The sequence below is a fragment of the Lactuca virosa genome, chromosome 6 (genome assembly GCF_052849685.1).
Source record: "Lactuca virosa cultivar CGN04683 chromosome 6, Lactuca_virosa_CGN04683_v6, whole genome shotgun sequence".
NCBI classification, from domain to species: domain Eukaryota; kingdom Viridiplantae; phylum Streptophyta; class Magnoliopsida; order Asterales; family Asteraceae; genus Lactuca; species Lactuca virosa.
This window is the reverse complement of record NC_136431.1, coordinates 76,586,531-76,609,678: the sequence shown is the minus strand read 5'-3', so window position 1 is coordinate 76,609,678 and position 23,148 is coordinate 76,586,531. Positions and strand designations below refer to the sequence as shown.

General features: G+C 37.8%; 2 protein-coding genes, 1 long non-coding RNA gene and 1 pseudogene across 9 annotated transcripts; 2 read left to right on the top strand and 2 right to left on the bottom strand.

Moving 5' to 3' along the window:
• Positions 1-1,086: 1,086 nt before the first annotated feature.
• Positions 1,087-5,334, bottom strand: LOC145120072 (uncharacterized). 7 transcript variants are annotated; one of them, XR_013714112.1, is made up of 7 exons: positions 5,009-5,334; positions 4,530-4,904; positions 3,844-3,883; positions 3,525-3,585; positions 3,380-3,439; positions 3,109-3,245; positions 1,087-2,822 (listed from the first exon to the last, which is right to left on the bottom strand). It is a non-coding gene; the product is annotated as an uncharacterized LOC145120072 (long non-coding RNA). The 7 variants fall into 7 exon arrangements; XR_013714111.1 differs by having other exon boundaries at positions 5,013-5,334; XR_013714115.1 differs by lacking the exon at positions 5,009-5,334 and adding an exon at positions 2,965-3,014 and having other exon boundaries at positions 4,530-4,986.
• Positions 5,335-6,901: 1,567 nt separating this feature from the next.
• On the top strand, positions 6,902-7,954 carry LOC145121664 (uncharacterized). Its single transcript, XM_079057379.1, has 2 exons — positions 6,902-7,834; positions 7,889-7,954. The coding sequence occupies exons 1-2, from the start codon at positions 6,902-6,904 to the stop codon at positions 7,952-7,954; spliced, it is 999 nt and encodes a 332-aa protein (XP_078913505.1).
• A 2,334-nt stretch (positions 7,955-10,288) lies between these two features.
• LOC145121663 (secreted RxLR effector protein 161 pseudogene) lies at positions 10,289-11,110 on the top strand (annotated as a pseudogene).
• Positions 11,111-12,736: 1,626 nt separating this feature from the next.
• LOC145121662 (uncharacterized) lies at positions 12,737-14,740 on the bottom strand. Its single transcript, XM_079057378.1, has one exon. It carries the CDS (start codon positions 14,738-14,740, stop codon positions 12,737-12,739), a length of 2,004 nt encoding a protein of 667 aa, XP_078913504.1.
• Between the last annotated feature and the right edge of the window lie 8,408 nt (positions 14,741-23,148).

The window sequence follows — 23,148 nt, the reverse complement described above, 5'->3', positions numbered from 1 at the left end:
ATAAGGGCCCAGAACTTGTCTGACATGGCCTTATTCCAATCCGGGTTTTGAAGAGCATTTTGAAGGGTACAGGGTAAAGGAGAGATAGATATTGTGATGTGAAGGTTGAAATGTTGTTTGGTCTTAGAAATGCATGACATGCTTCGCGTGTGAATCGTATGAACATGAGGTGGATGAGCTGGCTGGGAGGCAGTGGAGGTAGGGACTATGATTGGTTCTGACCGGACCTGGGTTGATCATGATGGTTGGAATAGGGTGGGGGTTGCGGTCCTAGGCCTGCATGAGTAAGTTTGTAGAGGAGGGGGATGTGAGTTGGTGACAGTACATAGTTGTTTGTGGAGGGGTTAGGATCAAACCATATGAGAGGATGGGGATCCGAAGAGTTGTTGTTTGCTACGGTCGTGGAAGGTGTAGCTGGGGAGATTTTTTAGAAGGGGAAAATAGTTTCATCGAATACAATGGGACGGGAAAGTGTGATGGTTCGGGTTTGTGGATTGGAGCATTTGTACCCCCGATGGTTTGTTGGATGCCCCAAAAAAGTACAAGGTGTAGATCGTTTATTTAACTTATGGATGGTGGTAGAGGGAGTTAGGGGATAACATAAGCATCCAAAGGTCCTAAGATGGGAAGATGTCGGTTAGAGGTTGTAGAGAAGATAAGTGGAAGTGAAGTTATTTAGAAGTTTACTAGGAAGAATATTTAGAATGTAGATGGTGTGTTGTAAAGCATGATGCCAAAAATTCAATGGCATGAAGGAATGAGCTAGTAAGGTTCGAATAATGTTATTGATGGGACGTATTTTTCGTTCGGCTTTGCCGTTTTGGGGAGAGGTATGTGGACATAAACAATGGAATTGAATACCTTTTTTGGAGCAAAAATCATGAAAATGTTGATTATCGTATTCGCGGGCATTATCGCAATGTACACTTTTAATGGTGTAATGAAATTGAGTTTTGATTAAAGAAAAGAACTGTATGAAGGTTGGAAAGACCTTAGATTTTTTGGCAAGAGGATATGTCCACAAAAAATTAGTTTTATCATCTAAGAATAATAAATAATAACGATAACTATTAGAGCTCACACAGGTGCTGCCAAAAATTTATGTATAGATTATATCGAAAGGCAAATGTGTACTAGAATTAGAAATAGAGAAAGGAAACTTTGATTGTTTTCCAAACACACATGAAGAGAAAATTGTAGATAAATGTTTAGAACTGGAATCAAAATGCAAACACGATTTAAAGAAAATAAAGTATTCATGCCAGGATGACCAAGCCGATGGTGCCACAGGTCTCTAGTAATTGCAGCAAAGGTTGAAGGAGGCGTAACTTGGGAAGATGATCTGAATGTGAATGGGTAAAGATCGCCGATACTATTGCAACAGATGACGGGAGTTGTGCGTCCGGAAGTCCTTCACATCAAAACCTAACGGGTCAAATTCAACTGAAATATTATTGTCAACAGTAAACCAACAAATAGATAAACGGTTTTTTGATTACATTAAGTGTGTGAAGAACATTTTTAAGAAGTAAAGAAGGGAATGGATATGGGAGGGTTTGATGGCCTGTACCTTGGATTCGAATAGTTGAGCAATTACCTACAATCAGGTTATGATAAAGACCATTATCGATATAATACGTAAAGTTACCTGAGTATGAGTCATAGGAGATGTTGCCCAAGTGTCAGCATACCTAGTTTGATCAGGTGGGTGGAGGGTCATCGTATGGAATGCTTGCTCAAGATGGTAGGTGTGTAGCTTGCCTCCGAGGGGGTGTAGGCCTGTTGAGGTTGTTGAGAATTGAGATTGAGGTCGACTGCCAAGGATACCGGGGACATTAGGAGGAGGCTTAGAGGATGCATAAAGTTGAGTCGGGTACGGGTAAGCTCGCGATCAAAGCCCATGGAGGCGGCGTGGACCAAGGTTGATAGGGATGAGAACCTGACCCGTATGACGACTGATGATGGCTGCTGTTTGATCCACGTTCTCGTCTGTTCAAGGATCGTCCACGACCATGGACACGTCGCCCTCTAGAGTTGGAGTATTCTGATTGTTGTTGGTTGTAGCGACTGTTGTCACTGGTTTTTGGCTGTGTTCGGTGTTGATACTGTTAGGGCGTTAGCTGAGGCACCCGAAGAGGGAGAGGTAGCTGCTTGATGTGCTTTCCGGGCTTCTTCCATGATTAATTTTGAACGAACATCATAGAAATCAAGTAGGGGCGTGGTTTGTTGGATGAGCATGGCCACACCTTCATAGCTTTCATTGAGACCAGCAATCTGTTGTAAAACAAGGTGCTGGTTTGAAACCGGATTACCCACATTGGCAAGTTGGTCCGCCAACATTTTAAGAATAGTATGAAGAAGGTCCTGGTGCGATAATATATCCATTGAAGACAAATAGCATCAAGACGAGACCAGGATTCCTATTCAGAGGCAGCCTTGGTCTTATCGGGTTCAGTTGCTGTGGAAGCACGTGAGGAAGGAGGTTTTGTGTTAGGGCACTACTAGAAAAATGCTAATCTAGTACGGTTGAAAGTATAAATACAATACATATATTGAACCGTATTAATAGAGGGGTGTATTAGATTCCATTTCCTAATAGAGTACGGCTATTTAACCGTACTCTATATGAATCCTATCAAGCATACAACTATCGCATACACCCATCTAATACACCATACATCTGTACTAGATTACTCATACAACCGTACTTGATTATCTCCATTCCTATTCCCTTTCCAGCCATTCCATATTGCATTCCATTCCAGCCCATTTATGATTACATTCCACCTCTATTATATGACTAGCCACCTCCACGAGGACCCCTGAAAATTGCAAACTTCCATTATAAAAAAACACAATATATAGCATGGATCCTTGGCTATATTTTCATTAAACCTGACAAAAAATTATATGTGGTTCATTAGAATATAAAAGTATATCATCATATAAATCACATTTACTTACTGTGCAAAGCATTTGGCGATTTCAATATTAAGTTGACTCACTTGATCTTTCTTTTTTGTGAAGTCAAGTCATATAACAATATGTAGTTAGTGAATACACTTGCTAAGAACAGTAGTACTTATAGATCATAGTGAAGAAAATAACCTGCAGATAGATGAATTCCACCCTTTTCAAAATCAATGCGAAGATCTCGTGCAACTTTTAGCTTCATTGCTTGTTAGAGTCTGATCTTGATCAGCTTTCAGTACCGCATTGTACAGAGTAAGATTTGTATTTAGATACTGCATGCCAATGATCAGGAACACCATAATCATCATTGCAAGTGGTCAATAATTTGAAAGATATGACATCAAACAGAATTGAAAGAAAGTTATGATCTTGTAAATAGAGCAAAACCAATTATGTAACTTGTCACCTCACATGTAGATATCCGTTAACCCTTATTGAGGCCTTCAATGCCTCATCAACTAAATCCCTGCATTATAACTCAAATATCATCAAGAACAAAGAGAAAAAACAATGAATCCAACATGTAATCAGGTTAATGAAAAGGAAAAAACCTGTCAGGATGTGAAAGTTCTGCAGAATCCACCACTTGGAATATGTAATTTCTCCTTTCGCCTAAAAGAAACGCATTGACTAAACATAAATCTAAAAGTTCATAAATCGGTGAAAAAATGAACAAAAAAAACCTTCAAAGTCTGCAACTTATTAGAAATGGTATAAACTTGAACTCCAGTGTTTGATGCTACACTTGGTATGTCAAACACATATTGTCCATCGTTTATTTCACAGAAACTCACACTAAAAACCATCAACGATGAAACATATAAGGAAACAATATATTTTAACCACATAAAAGTAACTGTATTTTTTTACCTTAATAAAGTCTGTGAAGCTAGGGAGGAAGATCCGTGAACTGCTAGTGGAGTAGATAATACAAATTAGAAGCTAAGACTAATAATTAATAAAGCATAAAAAAACAATTACTACTGTTACAGATAAAAAAAATTAGAATCAATGTACTTGGATATACTAAGAAATATAAGTTCTACTCTTTTACTAATTAAATAATTTAAATCAAAAGCTAAGAATAGATAATACAAATTAGAAGTTAAGAATGATAAAGCATAAAAAATACAAGTACTACTGCTACAACATACAAAAAACTGAGAATCAATGTACTCTGATATACTAAGTTCTACTGATTAAAAGAACGAGGATGACAGAGCATCAAAAAACTGGAATTGCTGTACTGTGAGATACATGTCTCAAGAATCTATTGCTACATATAAACGACAACTTTCACAAAGAAAAGACAGTGATTTCTAAACTAGAACATGTTTGTATAGATAGAGTGTTAAACTAGTGGTATTAGAAAACTAAGAGTCGATTTCTAAGAAATCAGAAGCAGACAAAATACACAAAATAAAATAATCAGATAGCATACTAGTTGAGAATCAATTAAAAGCATAAAATTGAGAATCGATAAGAGCAAACATGACTATAAAGTATAAATTGATAATAAAAACTGAGAATCGATTAAGAGCATATGAACAAAATACCTTCAAGAAGCTAGTGGTTCAGCAATGGCGATACACCGGTGCAAAAGATAAGAGGAATCAAAAGTGATTGACAGTTTAGTGATCACGTAACAACCGCACCTGTGTCGATCAACATTGAGTGAGAGTAGCCTCGGTCCTTATGTTGTACATATGATCCTTTTGCCCTTATATATTCGATCGTATTACAATAATCTATCATATATCAGATCAGATCTGATATCCGAAAAATGAAAGCCTCGATATTAGGAAAGAGGCGGTGCTCCGGTGAACGTCGGGAGGGGGTGAGATGGTGGTGTGGGGGTCGTCGGGAGGAGGAGAGGAGTGGTTGCTTTGCAGAGATATATGAAGTTGAGACGAAAAGACCAGGGCTTTTTCCTTTTGCGCCCGTTTGATTACACCAAAAAAAAACGGACAACGAAATTAAAATATTTAAAAAAAACCTAATAAAATATGTTTATTGGTATATATGAATTGTGTACCTACATCTTTTTTAATACGGATTTTACTACAACCGTATTAGATTACAGTGTATTGTATTACCAATTTTCCAGTAGTGGGGTCAATGTGGTTTCCGACCTGAAAGGCCCGACAGTGAATACAGAACAATTCTGCCCAGGAGGTGTATTGGCCACTCTCCATCTTGAGGGTAAATGGTATGAAATTTCTGATGTTGGTGACTGTGATGACGGGATGGGTTTTAGGATCCATCGGAATATAGAAGGTGAGGTATCGAATATAAGGTTGAAAAAAGCGGCGCTTAATCGGAAATCAGAGATTTGGTAGCTGTGATGCCATGTTAATGGTATGCAATCTCTCTTGTATTTTATTATGATAATCACCAAATATATACACAAGACCTGACCCTCACTATTTATGGATATACATTGAATATATAATATTTTATATTTTATATGACAAACAAACATTCCTTTATCTATGGGATTAATATCTCGTCTAGCTAATAGTCCTGGCTGTTGTTGACTACGGGGTTGGTAATGTCAATGACCTGATATGCCTGATCATTAAAAAAAGGAATCATGACCAAGTTGAGTCCATGTGCTCTACTTCACTTTACAAAAATGGGCAACGTATGTAATATCACTTCTGCTACGCCTGGGTAAGGATATGCATGAATTTAGTTTTGGTATGTATGTATGCGTTAGTTTGTGCGGCTGTACAGGTTGACATTTCACAAACGGTCAATCTGACCTAACCTCAGAATTTCTACATCTCCAACATAGCCAACTTCACTTTGGGTAAGCATCATCAATGATTGCCTATTCCTTGTTATTAAATAAATAGAACTTGTAATAGAAAATATTCATTTTATATGAAAAGAAAGAGAAAAAACGCTATAAACAAGCAAAATCAATAAATGATTTATTTGCATAGGCCAATTTTGTAATTTAGTCATTGACTATGTTTCTGTTTATCAGACCTCTCGCTCCCTCCTTTTCCATATTTGGGAACCACAGGCAACTATGATTAGGTTTCAAATCGGGAGGAAACCACTAGAGGGTTGTTGATCGCAAGCGGGTTGGGGCATTGTTGGAAGAGTATGTTCGGAAATCTCGTCAAACGATTGCGTTTTGGGAACTCCCAATCTCCGGTAAATTTATGACTTAGCTTTGATTTCTCTGATCCCATTTTGGCGTACTCGAGTATTTATTGGATGAGAGTTCTTAGGCTGCTATGAATTATGTATCTTTTAGTGGAGTCGTTGTTGGGTCTAGTTTGGGTTCGATGAGTTTGGTGTATGGATCGATGATACCTGTAGGCCTTTCCCCTTTCATCTAACGCACTTATGGATCGGCCCAGGAGGGAAAAGAAGATTCCAGCCCGTTACAAGGAATGAAGTATAGGTCTTTGTATTTGCATAATACCAGGAGAAAGACCTGGTCATAGTTAAGGTCTTAGTTGTCAGTAATTAGGAAGCACGTTTCCTTTGGTATCTATTGTTGGTGATTTTATCACCAAATATACTTTAGTGTAATGGACTTAACAAGTGTTTCAAGAATAATGTTATAGTTATAATACAAGTAAAAGGTCTAATTTGTCATTCTTGAAAGATGAAAAACTGTTTTGATCCGTTGTTGTATAAAACTGGCACAACGGCGCCTGTTTGAAACACATAGAAAACGAAGAACGCTCTCTCTTCATCTTCTCAAAATTGATTCTGATTTTATGCCTAAAATCTAAATTGCTACATCAGGAATTATCCCAGTTTGGATTTCGTGATACCCAAGGCATATAGGGTCGAAATATCAAACAATGAAAGTTTTTACACTGTTCCTGTTTGTTATCCAGATTTCCCAGAACCCTAATTCGAATTCCCCAACAATCTTGTTTGATATTTTCGTTTTCTGGAAAAGATGGCTGGCAATTCACTGAAAGACATGAATACTTCGTTTGGCAAATTAGAGAAATTTCAGGGCCAAGATTTCAGACGTTGGCAAAAGAAGATGCACTTCTGGTTGACCACTTTAAAGGTTGTCTATGTTCTTTCTACTCCAAAACCAGAAGAGGTTGAAGATGCAAGTCTGGAACAGATCAGAAGGAGAAGCAAATGGGAGAATGACAACTACATCTGCCTTGGTCACATTCTGAATGGTATGTGTGATTCCCTCTTTGACACTCATCAAAATATTGAAACTGCAAGTGAATTATGGAACACACTTGAAGCAAAATATATTGCTGAAGATGCTTCAAGTAAAAAGTTCATTGTTTCTGATTTCAACAATTATAAGATGGTTGATTCTCGATCTGTAATGGAACAATATAATGAAATCCTACGAATTTATGGTCAATTCACACAACACAACATGTCCATGGACAAATCCTTTGCTGTTTCAAGTGTGATTGATAAACTTCCACCCTCATGGAAAGATTTCAAACACCATCTGAAACATAAAAAGGAAGAGATAAGTTTGATTCAACTTGGGAGTCATTTGAAAATCGAAGAAGGACTTCGTGATCAAGAGAATGACATAGGAACTGGAAAGGGCAAATCTGAATTTGGACAGTCCCAAGTTCATATGGTTGAATGTGATAAAAAAGACAATTCTAACCACAAGGGCAAGGGTAAAAAATGTAAGTATGAGGGTAACAACAAAAGGTCCAACAAAAAATACAAGGATTCCAAGGAACTTGTGTGTTGGAGATGCAATCTGAAAAGGCATATGAAACGTGACTGTTGGGTGAAACTTGGAAATAAAGGTGCTAGTGGTAGTGGAAAAGAGGGTGCTGGTGGTAGCAGTGGGTCTCATGACCAATCTGCAACCAAAGGTCAATTTACTATTGATCTTGTAAGTTCAGTACCTAATGTTATTCTACTAACTCCAGAAGTTTCTTTTGTATAGGAGGCTGATACGGATTCATGGTGGCTTGATACATGTGTAATGATGAACGATGGTTCACGAAGTTGAACATAGTAAATAAAGGTTCTGTCTTACGCATGGCGGATGAAGGATCAAAGCCAATTTTAGGAACTGGTGTTGTTAGTATTACGTTTACTTCTGGAAAAACAATTAGTTTGTTTGATGTATTATATGTTCCAAAGGTTCGAAAGAACCTTGTGTCTAGTGGTTTGTTGAATTATATGGGTTATAATCAAGTTATCGAGTCGAACAAGTATGTGTTGTCTAAATGTGGAATATTTGTGGGATTTGGTTATTATTGTGAATGTGTTTTTAAGTTAAATGTTATAAGTTGTTTTGCATCACATGTCAAATCTACTTTTATGACTTCTGCGCCTAATCTTGATAATTCTATGTTATGGCATAATAGATTAGGACATGTTCATGTTAAGAGAATGGTTGAAATGTCAAAATCCGGATTGATTCCAACTTTTGACATTAATTCTGAAAAATGCAAAACTTGTATGTTAACTAAAATCATGAAACAACCGTTTCCAAACGTTAATAGAAAATCAGAACTGTTGGAATTGATTCATAGTGATCTATGTGATTTCCATGCCACACCTTCCTTGGGAAATAAAGAGTACATTGCTACTTTTATTGATGATTCAAGTCGGTTTTGTTATGTGTAGTTATTACATTCCAAAAATAAAGTTTTGGAAAAGTTTAAAATATACAAAACCGAAGTCGAATTACAATTGGGTATTTCGATAAAATGTCTTAGGACGGATAGGGGAGGAGAGTACATGGATTTTGAATACTTTCAATCGGTTGGAATCATTCATGAAATCACAGCTCCTTACAATCCACAACAAAATGGTGTTGCTGAACGAAAAAATCGAGTTTTAAAGGAAATGGTAATTTCGATGCTTTCTTTTTCGGGTTTAAGTGAAGGATTTTGGGGTGAAGCTATGCTCACAACTAATTATGTGCTAAACCGGGTTCCTAATAAACGGAACAAAGTTACTCCTTATGAGCTTTGGCACAAGAAAGCACCAAATTTGAATTATTTTCGAATTTGGGGATGTCGAGCAGTTGTGAAATTACCCGAACCTAAAAAGAAAAATTTGGGTGAAAGAGGAATTAATTGTATATTTATTGGATATGCAGAACATTCCAAAGCTTATAGGTTTTATGTTATAGAACCTAATGAGGCATATTCCGTTCACACCATTATAGAGTCGCGAGATGCGATTTTTGATGAGATGCGGTATTCTTCAATTCAAAGACCAAAGGATCTGATTCCAAGCACAAGTGAGGTGCCTAAATCAGATGGAAAGGAAGTTATTTCAATTCCAGAAACACAACAACTTCGTAAAAGCAAACGAGGTCGAGTCGCGAAAAATTTTGGCGAGGACTTTCAACTATTTTTGGTTGAAGGTTCGAGGGATAAAGTGAAGAAACAATACTCATATTCCTCTCATCTTGAGACTGATCCAAAGACTTTTAAGGAAGCTATGGAGTCTCGAGATGTTGTGTTTTGGAAAGAAGCGGTTGATGACGAAATGTCATCCATTATGGAGAACAATGTTTGGGTGTTATCTGATTTACCTCCTGGTTCTAAACCTTTGGGATGTAAATGGATTTTCAAGAAGAAAATGAAGGTAGATGGAACCATTGATAAATTCAAGGCTCGTCTGGTCATACAAGGTTTTAGACAAAAGGCCGGTATCGATTATTTTGATGCATATGCACCGGTAGCACGAATTTCTAATATTAGATTGTTGCTTGCTTTGGCAGCTATTCACAATCTAGTGATTCATCAAATGGATGTTAAAACAACTTTTTTGAATGGTGATCTTGACGAGGAAGTTTATATGAAACAGCCAGAAGGTTTTGTTTTGCCTCGAAATGAGCAAAAAGTGTGTAGACTTGTGAAATTATTGTATGGACTTAAACAAGCTCCAAAACAATGGCATTTGAAGTTTGATGAAGTTATTTTGTCTAATGGTTTTTCTTTAAACCAATCTGACGAATGTGTTTACAGCCATTTTGATTCATTTGGATCTGGTGTGATCATTTGCTTGTATGTAGATGATATGTTGATTTTTGGCACTGATCAAAATCAAATTAATGTAACTAAGAATTTATTGTCTTCAAAGTTTTCCATGAAGGATATGGGGGAGGCGGATGTAATCCTTGGAATAAGGATTAAACGGGTGAACAAGGGACTTGCTATTATACAGTCATATTACATTGAGAAAATTCTCAAACGGTTCAATTACAGTGATTGTACACCCGTTAGTACCCCCTATGGATTCAAGCATGAAGTTGATGCCTAATAGAGGCAGATCAGTTTCTCAATTGGAGTACTCGCAAGCTATTGGATCTTTGATGTATGCTATGACTAGCACTCATCTTGATATAGCTTTCGCAGTGGGAAGATTGAGTAGATTTACTCATAATCCTAGTACTCAACATTGGCAAGCGGTTCATCGTGTTTTCAAGTATTTGAAAGGAACCAAGGATTATTGTTTGTGTTATTCAGGATTTCCTTCGGTCTTGGAAGGATATTCTAATGCGAGTTGGATATCCAATAGAGAAGATCATTCTTCTACAACTGGTTGGGTATTCTTACTTGGTGGAGGTGCTATCTCATGGGCATCTAAGAAGCAATCTTGTATAACAAGTTCAACAATGGAATTTGAGTTTATTGCATTGGCCGCTGCAAGTAAGGAAGCAAAATGGTTAAAGAATTTGATTTATGAGATTCCATTGTGGAGGAAACCGATTGCGCCATTATCTATCCGCTGTGATAGTGTTCCTACTTTGAGTAAAGCTTATAGTCAAGTTTATAATGGTAAATCGAGACATATTGATGTTAGACATGGGATTATTAGAAATCTAATAATGGATGGTGTGATTTCGATTGAGTTTGTAAAATCACAACAAAATTTGGCGGACCATCTCACTAAGAGTTTGGCGCGAGACTTAGTGCACAAGTCTGTTATAGGGATGGGCTTAAAGTCCTTGTGAATTCTTATGAATGAGACACCCAATTCCCCTCTAATACAATGTTAGAGGTTGAATTCAATGTGGAAAGATTATTTATATGAATTGGAACACGCATTATAACCATCCCAAGGTACGTGTTTGAACCTGTAGAGACCAGGATGAATTTGATTTCTTAATGATTCTTTTGATAAAATGTATACAGGTACATGAATAAAAGAATCACCTATATGATCGTGAAGTGTAGCCGTACTTCAAAGAGCTTGGGATTTGGCTTTTATACAATCAAGAATGGATTGGGACACACGGATTTATAATTAGTGTCAAGTTATTTTGTTTTAGATGATTGTAAAACTAATGTGTATATTATCTTCAGATATTCAAACGAGTTGATGGGTTCAATCTTTAAGATACCTTGATTTCTCGAATGTTTGAAATGTGTAATATACTAACATGAAAATTCAATTGTATTGATATTTTCATTTATGCATTAGTTTCGTTTCTTTTGTTTAAGTTTGTTAATTCAAGGTTACACTAAAATAGGGGAGGATTGTTGATGATTTTATCACCAAATATATTTTAGTGTAATGGACTTAACAAGTGTTTCAAGAATAATGTTATAGTTATAATACAAGTTAGGATGTGCGAGAGTGCACACTTGTATTTACTAAACATTTTTTTAAGACAGTACAAGGTCTAATTTGTCATTCTTGAAAGATGAAAAATTGTTTTGATTTATCCGTTGTTGTATAAAACTGGCACAACGGCGCCTGTTTGAAACACATAGAAAACGAAGAACGCTCTCTCTTCATCTTCTCAAAATTGATTCTGATTTTATGCCTAAAATCTAAATTGCTACATCAGGAATTATCCCAGTTTGGATTTCGTGATACCCAAGACATATAGGGTCGAAATATCAAACAAGGAAAGTGTTTACACAATTCCTGTTTGTTATCCAGATTTCCCAGAACCCTAATTCGAATTCCCCAACATCTATAAATTGTAGTTGCATTGGTTTAATGAATATACAGAAAATTGCTTCAAGTCCTTGTCTTCTCTCTTAATTTCTTGGGAGATTAGCCTCAAACTCTCATGAATTGCTTCTGCTCTGTATCCTTCAATTCCTCAAAGTCTCTGTTGTGGATGTTTTATTTTGGTAAATCATGATGTAGACTTGCAGCTAATTCAAAATTTTGAACTATCACCAATTATTCAAATCACATTCCCTCACTCAACCATCAATGATTTAGGGTTCGTTTCAGGAGTTTGTCACAAGTAGTTGTCCATTCTAGAAAATAGCTAGAAGCACAAACTCAACAACCTTTTCAAATGCTAATGATGAAGATTTCTTGAAGGTGCCTGGCCTCTAAAATTATTGAATATGAGAAGGGTGTTGCCCCTTTTAAAACACACTACCAATCACCTTTTTCGCTCATATTCGAGTCTTAAAAAGAGTATTAAAAGTAATCAAAATACAAATTACATAATCTTTTGCAAAAAGAAAAGAAATTATGAAAAATCTTATCAAACTAACTTGGTTACTCGAAAAACAGAAACAATTTTTAAGGAATGTGATCCATTAAGTAAGCACGCCACTTGTCAATTGATGCCAACTCGACTGGATTCAAACCTGGAAGTTCACGTTCTTGAAGGGTATTGATTATCTGTGTAGTCTCACCAAGAAGCTGAGCTGCAGCTTGGACATTCGCCTCCCTTTTTTCTATGGCACTTGTGTGGCATTTCATTAATATGACTTGGGGTAAGTTGGTGAGACATGCAGCCAATATATCAGAAATCATTAATGATAGGTGCACAAATAGTTCCTCTTGGCTAAGCTCATCAATGTTGGGGGTGGTAGGAAAGCATGATTGTTTCGGTGATACGATACATTGAGTTGGCAGAAATAACCCTGAATTTGGACATATCATTTGGGACTCTATTACTCATACCTTCCATCTTAATAAGCATGTTATTAGCTATATCCCTCAGCCATTGGAGAATCTGTCCTGCTGTATGTAGTTGAGGATCAGGGTTTTGCAGCTTGTGTCCTAACGATTTGTGGTAGACTTCAACTTCTACCCACAAAGCTTTTGCCGCCTTTTGAATGGTTACTTGATCATCAGTAGCATTGAGGGTTTCTTCCACAAGTGTGACATATACAAGACCTTCACTCACACCACGAATCAGCAAGCAGTCGAGTAGGTTCTTTTTGATGTTTGGAAGAGACATGGCGATGGTTGTCAAAGTTACCAATGGCAAACTCCAACAATTGAGATATTCTTCTGAAAGTAAAGGCGGAATATGATGGCTGTCAAAATTTTCAACTCCTTCAAAACCACTAGATTCAGCTAGAAGCTTAATAAGATTGTTGATTTGTTGTTTTTCAGCCTTTAGGATCAAGTGGTTCACAGATTTTGAAATACCTTTTAACGTTCTATCAGCAAACTCAATGTCGTCTTCAAGTTGCAAAACATACCGCCTTAGATCTTTATCTTTTCCTAGTTGCTCCTCAGGGTTTTGTACCAAGTCAACACGTGAGGCACGAAACATGGCCTTTAACCACTTCCAAGAACGGAGAAAATACATGACACATATCACAAAGAAAATTGGAATCACTGCTAGCATCTTGCACGCTACCACGACTATCTTCTGAAATCCTATAAAAATGCTGAGAGTTAGGCTTTTCAAATGTTGGATGACAATCTTGCAGTTGCGGCTACTGGATGGGAATGGCACACTATTATGTTTCCAATCATATAACTTCTGAGTCCAGTAGCTCTCTACTTTACAGACGTTGACTTGCTTCCAAATCCATTTTACTGACAGCTTAAGTCTTAAGGCTGAAAAACATCTTGCAACTGGGGCAATCGTACCTAGTATCACTCCGATAAACTGGATTATAAAAATCACCGACATTGACCACTTATAATCCGACATATACGATTGGACAGACTGTGATAAATTCAACAAATTGTATCGTCGATATCTAAAATCTAGAATGGAAAGAAAAATAAGGAGGGCTGTGCTTGTAGCGCATATTACCCCTGAAGCAGAGGTTGTAGCAGAGCAAGCTGACATGAATTGGGGGCTTCCAGTGCTTGCCATGATCCAGTAGTTTCTCACACTCTGCTTTAGCTTCTCAACATTTAATAATCTTCCTGGTTGTTGCAGCTCGTGATCCTTTAAAGCTGTTTCATGAGCCACTTGGTATTTTGATTCTAGAATCTGTTTGGACTTGAGAATTGCTAAAGATGAACATACATATATTATCAGCAACATGAGTAAAGGAACCCCATAAATGGCTACATAAATTACTCTATCAAGGAAACGTATTTCACGATAAACAATATTCGGAGGATAATATATAGAATTGATGAGCATTCCCGTGAATATTTGAATCCAAACATTCACAACCAAGGTGATTACCAGGACACCTAAAGCTATGATGTTTGAAATAAGTTCCTTGCTATCCATGGTTGCTAGAGAAGGCAGAAGATTAGCCATCATGGTGCACATAAAACTCACACTCCCAAACTTTGCAACCACGTCCACATCACCTGGCATTAGATTACTTAGATCCATGGGCAGCTTCATTGCAACAGCTATCACAGTGAGAGAAGCAGCATTCAAAGTGAAATATTTGCATGGAAACCAGAGCTTTCTGTTCCTCAGACCATGTAGTAAATCAGCCACCATTGCAAGGGTGCAAATCAGAGATGCTAATGCAATATACATTCCAATCCACGGCATAGGTTTGCTGTACTGGCTTTGCTCAAGTGAGTTTAACAGTAACATCCGCCACCGATCTATGTATGTTGTTCCAGTATCGTTGCAAGATGCCATAGCTAGCTCAAGTTGGTCATTGATATTTTGTACGTTGGGATCCATAATTATGTTCCTTCAAGGGAAAGGAACTGTACCGGGTTTGCTCTATGGCACTTGTGTGGTATCCAAAGAGGGTGTAATTAAGGAGATGAAGAACGAAAGGTTAATTTTTCTAGAGAAAGACTTCAAAATGAAGCTATGTTTCTTCCAATGCTATGAATGACTTTAAATAACTACGAAACTTTCATGTTTTTGGTCCATCACTTGAACCCACCTATGAAACTTTCATCATAAATACAATGAAATAGTCAAAGAAGTTAAGGATGTGATGGAACACTTGAAAGAAAAGGGAAGAAACTACCAATAACTTTCTCTAAAGCATGCAGGCCACATATCTCTTCACTCTTCAATGGACTTTGAGGGTAGAGTGCTGGACAACTTCTTCTTACTTTGAACACAAAATTTGAAATACTACATACATGATATATCCAGTTTATTTGTACTTTCTAGACCCACTGGTTTGATCAACCGTGCCCTTGTAATTGTATCCTGACTCAACTTTTATATGAGTGGGTTCACGTTCTTTTTGGGTTATAAAATCATACAACCTGACATAGAATGAAATCAAGTTACTCATTTTAAATAATTCCTCTAGGCATATAACAATCGAGAAGGATTTATATTTGTCAAGTTGAAAACAGGGCCCTAAACAATGTATTTTGCACACCAGCATATGTCATCAAAACTTTTTCATCGACTCATCAAAAGCCTGGACTGCCTCATAATACATCTCCGTTATGTTGGGGTTGGAAAACTCTTCTATTAAACACGAAAATAGAATTACAATAGGAGGAGCAACTCTCACACTCAACTATTACCAAAAACCAACCCTCTCACTAATACTCTCACTCTAAGTGTTATACTATCTGTTTCTCTGTGTTTTTGGGATGCATACAACTGAAGAATGAAGTCTCTATTTATAGTCTTGGCAACCGCCATTGTAGTTGCGTCTATTAATTGTGTTCATCATAGGGTGGGAAGAAAAACTTGTCCCGTAGGTTTCATTTTGTCAACAATGATGGCTACTGTAGCTTTGGAGGCTGGAACACAACAAATCTCCCCCTCCAGTCTCCGTCCAACAATCCTCATCCCAACTATGTCAGCACATAGTCTGTGTTTCTCTTGTGTCACCACGTTTGTCAACATGTCTGCCTTATACTTCATAGTATTTCCCTTTCCGTCTTTCTTCAGTTTGAAAACCCACTTGTTTTTCAAGGCTTTCTTTCCTTTGGGGAGGTTTACCAACTCATATGTTTGATTCTTCTGCAAAGAATTCATTTCTTCTTCCATGGCCTTCTGCCAATTTGCTTTGTCAATATGAGATTGAGCTTCTTGAAAACTCTCTGGCTCCCCCTCACTAGTAAGAAGGATGTAGTTTGAAGTCGGATATCTTGTTGATGGAGCACGTACTTGTTCGGATCGTCTAACTTGAGTTCCTTCGTTTGCAACTTCTGGCAGTGGATCTGAATTATCCAGGGGTGGAAGCTCCCCCTGCTCAACACCTTCTTGATCTGCATCATCGACTTCTTCATCCACTTCTTCAGTGGAAACATCATCTTTATTTTTAGATATTATATCTGAAACTTTGGAGCTTTGTTGCTTGTTAACCGGTGCCTTGAAATCATAATACTGGTTTTCATAAAAAACCACATCTCTGCTTCGAATAACCTTATTTAGTTCTGGGTCCCATAGCCTGTACCCGAACTCTTCATCTCCATATCCAATAAAGATGCATGGAGTGGATTTGAGGTCCAACTTCTTCCGCAGTTCACTTGATACATGTGCAAACGCCTTGCACCCAAATACTCTCAAGTGAGAATATGATATGTCTTTACCCGTCCATATCTTCTCCGGAACTTCAAAATTCAATGGAGCGGAAGGTGACCTATTTATTAGATAGCAAGATGTCAATACAACTTCACCCCAGAATGGCTTTGGGAGTTTAGTCATGCTGAGCATGCATCGAACTTTCTCAACAATGGTGCGATTCATCCGTTCTGCTACACCATTTTGTTGTGGGGTTCGTGGGACAGTCTTTTCATGTCTGATACCATGTTCCATGCAGTATTTAGAGAACTCACGGGAATAGTATTCGCCTCCATTATCTGATCGGAGACATTTTAGCTTCTTGTCTGTTTGTCTTTCCACCATTGCATGAAAAGCTTTGAAGCGGTCCAATACTTGGTCCTTCGTTCTCAAACAGTATGCCCATACCTTTCGTGACGCATCGTCAATGAATGTCACAAAATACCGGCTTCCACCAAGAGATTCTACTTCAATGGGTCCACATACGTCGGAGTGGACAAGGCTCAGCAACTCAGAGCGGTTCTTTCTTGTGGAGCTAAAGGAAACTCTGTGTTGTTTCCCAAATAGGCAGTATTTACAAGGATCCAAGGCAACATCTTTTGCCATTGAAATGGACTCCTTCTTTGCAAGAGTCGTCAATCCCTTCTCGCTCATGTGGCCTAGTCTTCTATGCCACAAGTTTGGTGATGTCTCTTCTTTAACAACATTGAGACTTGGTTGAAGCAACTTCTTTAATCCACGCCTTGCACCCAAATACTCTCAAGTGAGAATATGATATGTCTTTACCCGTCCATATCTTCTCCGGAACTTCAAAATTCAATGGAGCGGAAGGTGACCTATTTATTAGATAGCAAGATGTCAATACAACTTCACCCCAGAATGGCTTTGGGAGTTTAGTCATGCTGAGCATGCATCGAACTTTCTCAACAATGGTGTGATTCATCCGTTCTGCTACACCATTTTGTTGTGGGGTTCGTGGGACAGTCTTTTCATGTCTGATACCATGTTCCATGCAGTATTTAGAGAACTCACGGGAATAGTATTCGCCTCCATTATCTGATCGGAGACATTTTAGCTTCTTGTCTGTTTGTCTTTCCACCATTGCATGAAAAGCTTTGAAGCGGTCCAATACTTGGTCCTTCGTTCTCAAACAGTATGCCCATACCTTTCGTGACGCATCGTCAATGAATGTCACAAAATACCGGCTTCCACCAAGAGATTCTACTTCAATGGGTCCACATACGTCGGAGTGGACAAGGCTCAGCAACTCAGAGCGGTTCTTTCTTGTGGAGCTAAAGGAAACTCTGTGTTGTTTCCCAAATAGGCAGTATTTACAAGGATCCAAGGCAACATCTTTTGCCATTGAAATGGACTCCTTCTTTGCAAGAGTCGTCAATCCCTTCTCGCTCATGTGGCCTAGTCTTCTATGCCACAAGTTTGGTGATGTCTCTTCTTTAACAACATTGAGACTTGGTTGAAGCAACTTCTTTAATCCACGCCTTGCACCCAAATACTCTCAAGTGAGAATATGATATGTCTTTACCCGTCCATATCTTCTCCGGAACTTCAAAATTCAATGGAGCGGAAGGTGACCTATTTATTAGATAGCAAGATGTCAATACAACTTCACCCCAGAATGGCTTTGGGAGTTTAGTCATGCTGAGCATGCATCGAACTTTCTCAACAATGGTGTGATTCATCCGTTCTGCTACACCATTTTGTTGTGGGGTTCGTGGGACAGTCTTTTCATGTCTGATACCATGTTCCATGCAGTATTTAGAGAACTCACGGGAATAGTATTCGCCTCCATTATCTGATCGGAGACATTTTAGCTTCTTGTCTGTTTGTCTTTCCACCATTGCATGAAAAGCTTTGAAGCGGTCCAATACTTGGTCCTTCGTTCTCAAACAGTATGCCCATACCTTTCGTGACGCATCGTCAATGAATGTCACAAAATACCGGCTTCCACCAAGAGATTCTACTTCAATGGGTCCACATACGTCGGAGTGGACAAGGCTCAGCAACTCAGAGCGGTTCTTTCTTGTGGAGCTAAAGGAAACTCTGTGTTGTTTCCCAAATAGGCAGTATTTACAAGGATCCAAGGCAACATCTTTTGCCATTGAAATGGACTCCTTCTTTGCAAGAGTCGTCAATCCCTTCTCGCTCATGTGGCCTAGTCTTCTATGCCACAAGTTTGGTGATGTCTCTTCTTTAACAACATTGAGACTTGGTTGAAGCAACTTTGCATGACTTTTATAAAGAGTACCATCAAGTTTTCCCCTTGCAACAACCATAACACCTTTCAACAACTTCCAGGTGCTATTTTTGAATTGATTATCATATCCTTGGATGTCAAGAGCTCCAACTGAGATAAGATTCATTCTCAGCTCTGGGACATGCCGAACATCTTTCAACACCAATGTACATCCAACATTGGTCTTTAAATGCACATCACCAATACCAGCAATGCTTGAGAAACTGGTGTTTCCCATCTTCACGGTACCATGGTCTCCGGGTTTATAAGTACTGAATAAATCCCGGTTTGGAGTCGAATGATATGATGCAGCGCTATCAATCACCCACTCATCATCATGAGTTTCAACATGTAGGCATGCTTCCTCCTCGTATGTAACAAGGGGAACGTCTTGTGTTATGGTGACCATGGTTTCACCATTCTCCCTGCTTGGATTCTGGCTTGTCTCGGGCTGCTCTGGTAAGAACCTTCGGCAATCACTCCTTTTGTGGCCATAATAATTACAATGATTGCAATAGCCTTCGAACCATGTATTTGAAGATTTACCTCGCTCTCGCGATTTCCCTCGATCTCGTGATTTCCCACGATCTTGGGATCTTCCTCTACTTTGACCATGTCTACCTCTGCCTCTACCTCGACCTCGGCCTCTAGTTCTGCCTCCGCCTCTTTCTTTGTTTTCTGACACGAGGGAAAAAGACTGGTCTGTACCAGCTTCTTTCCTTCTGGCTTCCTCGTTCATTAGGGCATCTGTGACCATCTCCAATGTCACTTTACCACCGGGGGCAGAATTGCTGAGAGTCACAACAAGCGTCTCCCAATTATCTGGTAGAGAACTCAAGAGCAATATGGCTTGTTCCTCGTCTTTGAGAACCCAATCAGCAGCACCAAGCTGGTTTACGAGATCCTGGAACTGACTCGTATGCTCGGTTATGGACGTACCACTTCGTAACTTGTGGTTTACAAGACGCCTCATCAGCAAGGTCTTGTTGCGTGCCGTCTTTGCCTGATACATATTCTCGAGCTTCTCCCAAAGTTTGTACGCGTCTGTCTCTTGAGAGACATGATGAAAAACACTGTGGTCGATCCACTATCGAATTTGTGCCACCATTTTCCTGTTTATTCTCGTCCAAACTTCGTCTGTCTTCGTGTTGGGTTTGACGCCTTGCTTTTCTATAGGCTCTGCTAAATCTTCCATCCTTGGCTTCCACATGTTGTAATTTGTGGGCGTAAGTCGAACCATCGTAATCGTACTTGTAGATTCCATCGAAAATAATTGCAAATTTATTTTACAAATATTTCGAGGAAAAATTAGATAAAACCGAGCTCTCGGTTGGATTCGGAAGCGTCAAAAATGGTGGGGTAGAGTTTTTCGGGGTCAAAATATACTTTCTTGAAAAGTTATGTGTTAATTTGTAACTTTTCGGAACTACAGGGGCTAAACTGTAATTTTCGGAACTTACAGGGGCCAATCTGAAATATTTCTGCCAACCAGGGACTTTTCTGAAACTTTTCAGAACTCCAGGGACCAATACAGTTATTTTCAGAACAACAGGGACCGAACTGTAGTTTTTTAGAAACAGAGGGACCTTTCTGCAATTTTCTGAAACTTCAGGGGCTAAACTGCAACTTTTCTGAAAAGCTGGTCAATGCTGACGTCGTCACTCGTCTTCTCCGGCAGTCTTCTCCGGCCACCTGGTTTTTCCGGTGAATTTTCCGGCATGTTTGACCAATCTTTGACCGGTGTTTTGGAGGTCTTCCCGTGGTAAAAAAATTACGAAAAATATATTTTCGGAATCCTTGAAACGAGATCTTTCTAATGGTGTACCTAGAAATCGATTTTGAGACAAAACAATTTTGACGAAAAAACAGAGAAATTTGTGAAAAATTCCCTGGACACCAAACGGGGCTCTGATACCAGTTGTTGGGGTTGGAAAACTCTTCTATTAAACACGAAAATAGAATTACAATAGGAGGAGCAACTCTCACACTCAACTATTACAAAAAACCAACCTCTCACTAATACTCTCACTCTAAGTGTTATAATATATGTTTCTCTGTGTTTTTGGGATGCATACAACTGAAGAATGAAGTCTCTATTTATAGTCTTGGCAGCCACCATTGTAGTTGCGTCTATTAATTGTGTTCATCATAGGGTGGGAAGAAAAACTTGTCCCGTAGGTTTCATTTTGTCAACAATGATGACTATTGTAGCTTTGGAGGCTGGAACACAACACGTTATTGTCACATAATAAAACCGACTTTTTCATCGACTCATCAAATTAAAGCCTCGGGTCATGAAATAGAAATGGAATTTGCAAGTTGATAAATACTCGATTTGTAACTCATAGATGGTAATTAAACTTTAATATCAATGAATAAATATTTGAAATTAGGACGATAATTTATAACTTGTTTTTCGAATTACAGATTTTTAATATGAACTGGTCGTGACAGATCAATAATATGAATTATTAGTTTTTTAAGTATAAATGAACATAAAATATGCTAAAATATAAATTTTAAACTAACTCCAAAGGAATTTAACTACGATTTATTAGTACATTTGTTAAAAATATCGCTTGATACTACACCATGGAACTTTCATCACAAATACCAAGAACCGGTCAAAGAAGTTAAAGAAAACACTGAAAAGATACTGGAGGACCTTAAAGCATTGAGACCACACAACCCTTCAGGCCTTCACCGGAGGATAACTTCCCACGACTCTGAACAGAAAATTTAAAATATATTACTTGCAATTCCATTTCTATTTCATGACCCGACCTATCGAATAAAGTTCTTGTCTTCACTATTATAAAACTGACTTTTTGTCACAAAGTCACGGCGCATTCTTCCCTCCCTATTCGCTAACTTGTGCCCCTGTGTTAATCATCATCATCAGCGACAAATAACAAAACTTTTTCAATTAGCAGAAAATTAGCGATGAATTTTCAGTCGTTAAGTGTTTCCTCACTTAGTTGTTTTTTTTCTTTTCCCAAAAGATTTTTTTGGTCACTTTTGTTTATGGGTGGAAGTAGTTTTTGCTCGCAGAACATTTGTTTTTTTATGAACATAAAAATGTTTGTGTCTTCTTCTTTCTATGCGTCCTCTTCTGACCAACAAACATCACACCTTTTTTTCTTTCATATACTTCTTCCATCGAAGAGGGTTGGCGCCTCCTTTGTACCAACTCCATCCAAGACTGTCATTGACAGCTTCTTCTTCTTACAACAGACTTGAGATGACTTCTTCTAACCTCTATCCAAGACTCTTTTGCCTTTGTACCACATCCTTTTTGGGTTTTCTCCTGGATTTATTTATTTTTTATTTATTTACGTATTTATTTATTTTTTATTTTTTTATTTTGTCGCGAACATCTTTTGGTTTTCATGTGGGTTTTTAACCTTAAATGTTAGATAGCTTTATTTATTTTTATATTCTTTGTATAGTACATGGGCCTCTTTGTAATATATATATATTGACTATATTATATAGTGATATACACGTACAACCCTAATAATGACACTACAAGAATTCCGGGCTATAGTTGCGGCAATATTCGCCGGTAGAGTAAGCTTATCGCCGGTAAAGGTAATAGCAGTGACACGTTGCCGGTAAAAAGTCGCCGCTACTCTGTGTCGCTGTTGATCAAAATGTCGTCGGTAAAGAGAATTATCGCCGCTAATGCTCCTGTCGCCGCCGGTAATACTTCGTGTTGCCGCTAATGTTGCCTTGGCGGTAATAGTGTCGCCGGAAATAATATATTTCATTTTTTAATTTTTTTAATCAATGATTTTTGGTATAAAAAAAGGGATATCTCCAGAAAAGTCCCAATATTTTGGGCAAATTTTTAATAAAGTCCTAAATTTTATTTTTTGAATAAAAAAGTCCTTACTTTTTCACCTTTTGAATATAAAAACCCAAGAAACCGACTAACTTATTCACATTAGCCCTTTTTAACCTGTTCAGCAGGTCATGATACAAAATTGTTAATTTTTAGAAAATAATAAAACTTTTTTGCAAATTTTGTCAAAAGTTTTATATAATGTATAAACATATTTTTTATATATCTATATCTATTTTTACGTATTTGTGTATTTTTTTATGTTTTTATATGCATATATTTACGTATTTTTATGTATTTTAAATGTATAAACATATTTTTTTTACTTATTTATATGTATTTTTAACCATTTTACATATTTTTTTTTGTATTTTTATGTGTTATTTTTTATGTATTATGTATTTATATGTATTTCTATGTATTTTTATGTATTTATGTATTTTTTAAAGCTTTTTATATAGA

Coding starts and splice junctions, on each gene's coding strand:
- LOC145121664 (XM_079057379.1), top strand. CDS start 6,902: ATGGCTGGCAATTCACTGAAAGACATGAATACTTCGTTTGGCAAATTA. Junction 7,835..7,888: donor GTCAATTTACTATTGATCTT/GTAAGTTCAGTA, acceptor TCTTTTGTATAG/GAGGCTGATACGGATTCATG.
- LOC145121662 (XM_079057378.1), bottom strand. CDS start 14,740: ATGGCATCTTGCAACGATACTGGAACAACATACATAGATCGGTGGCGG.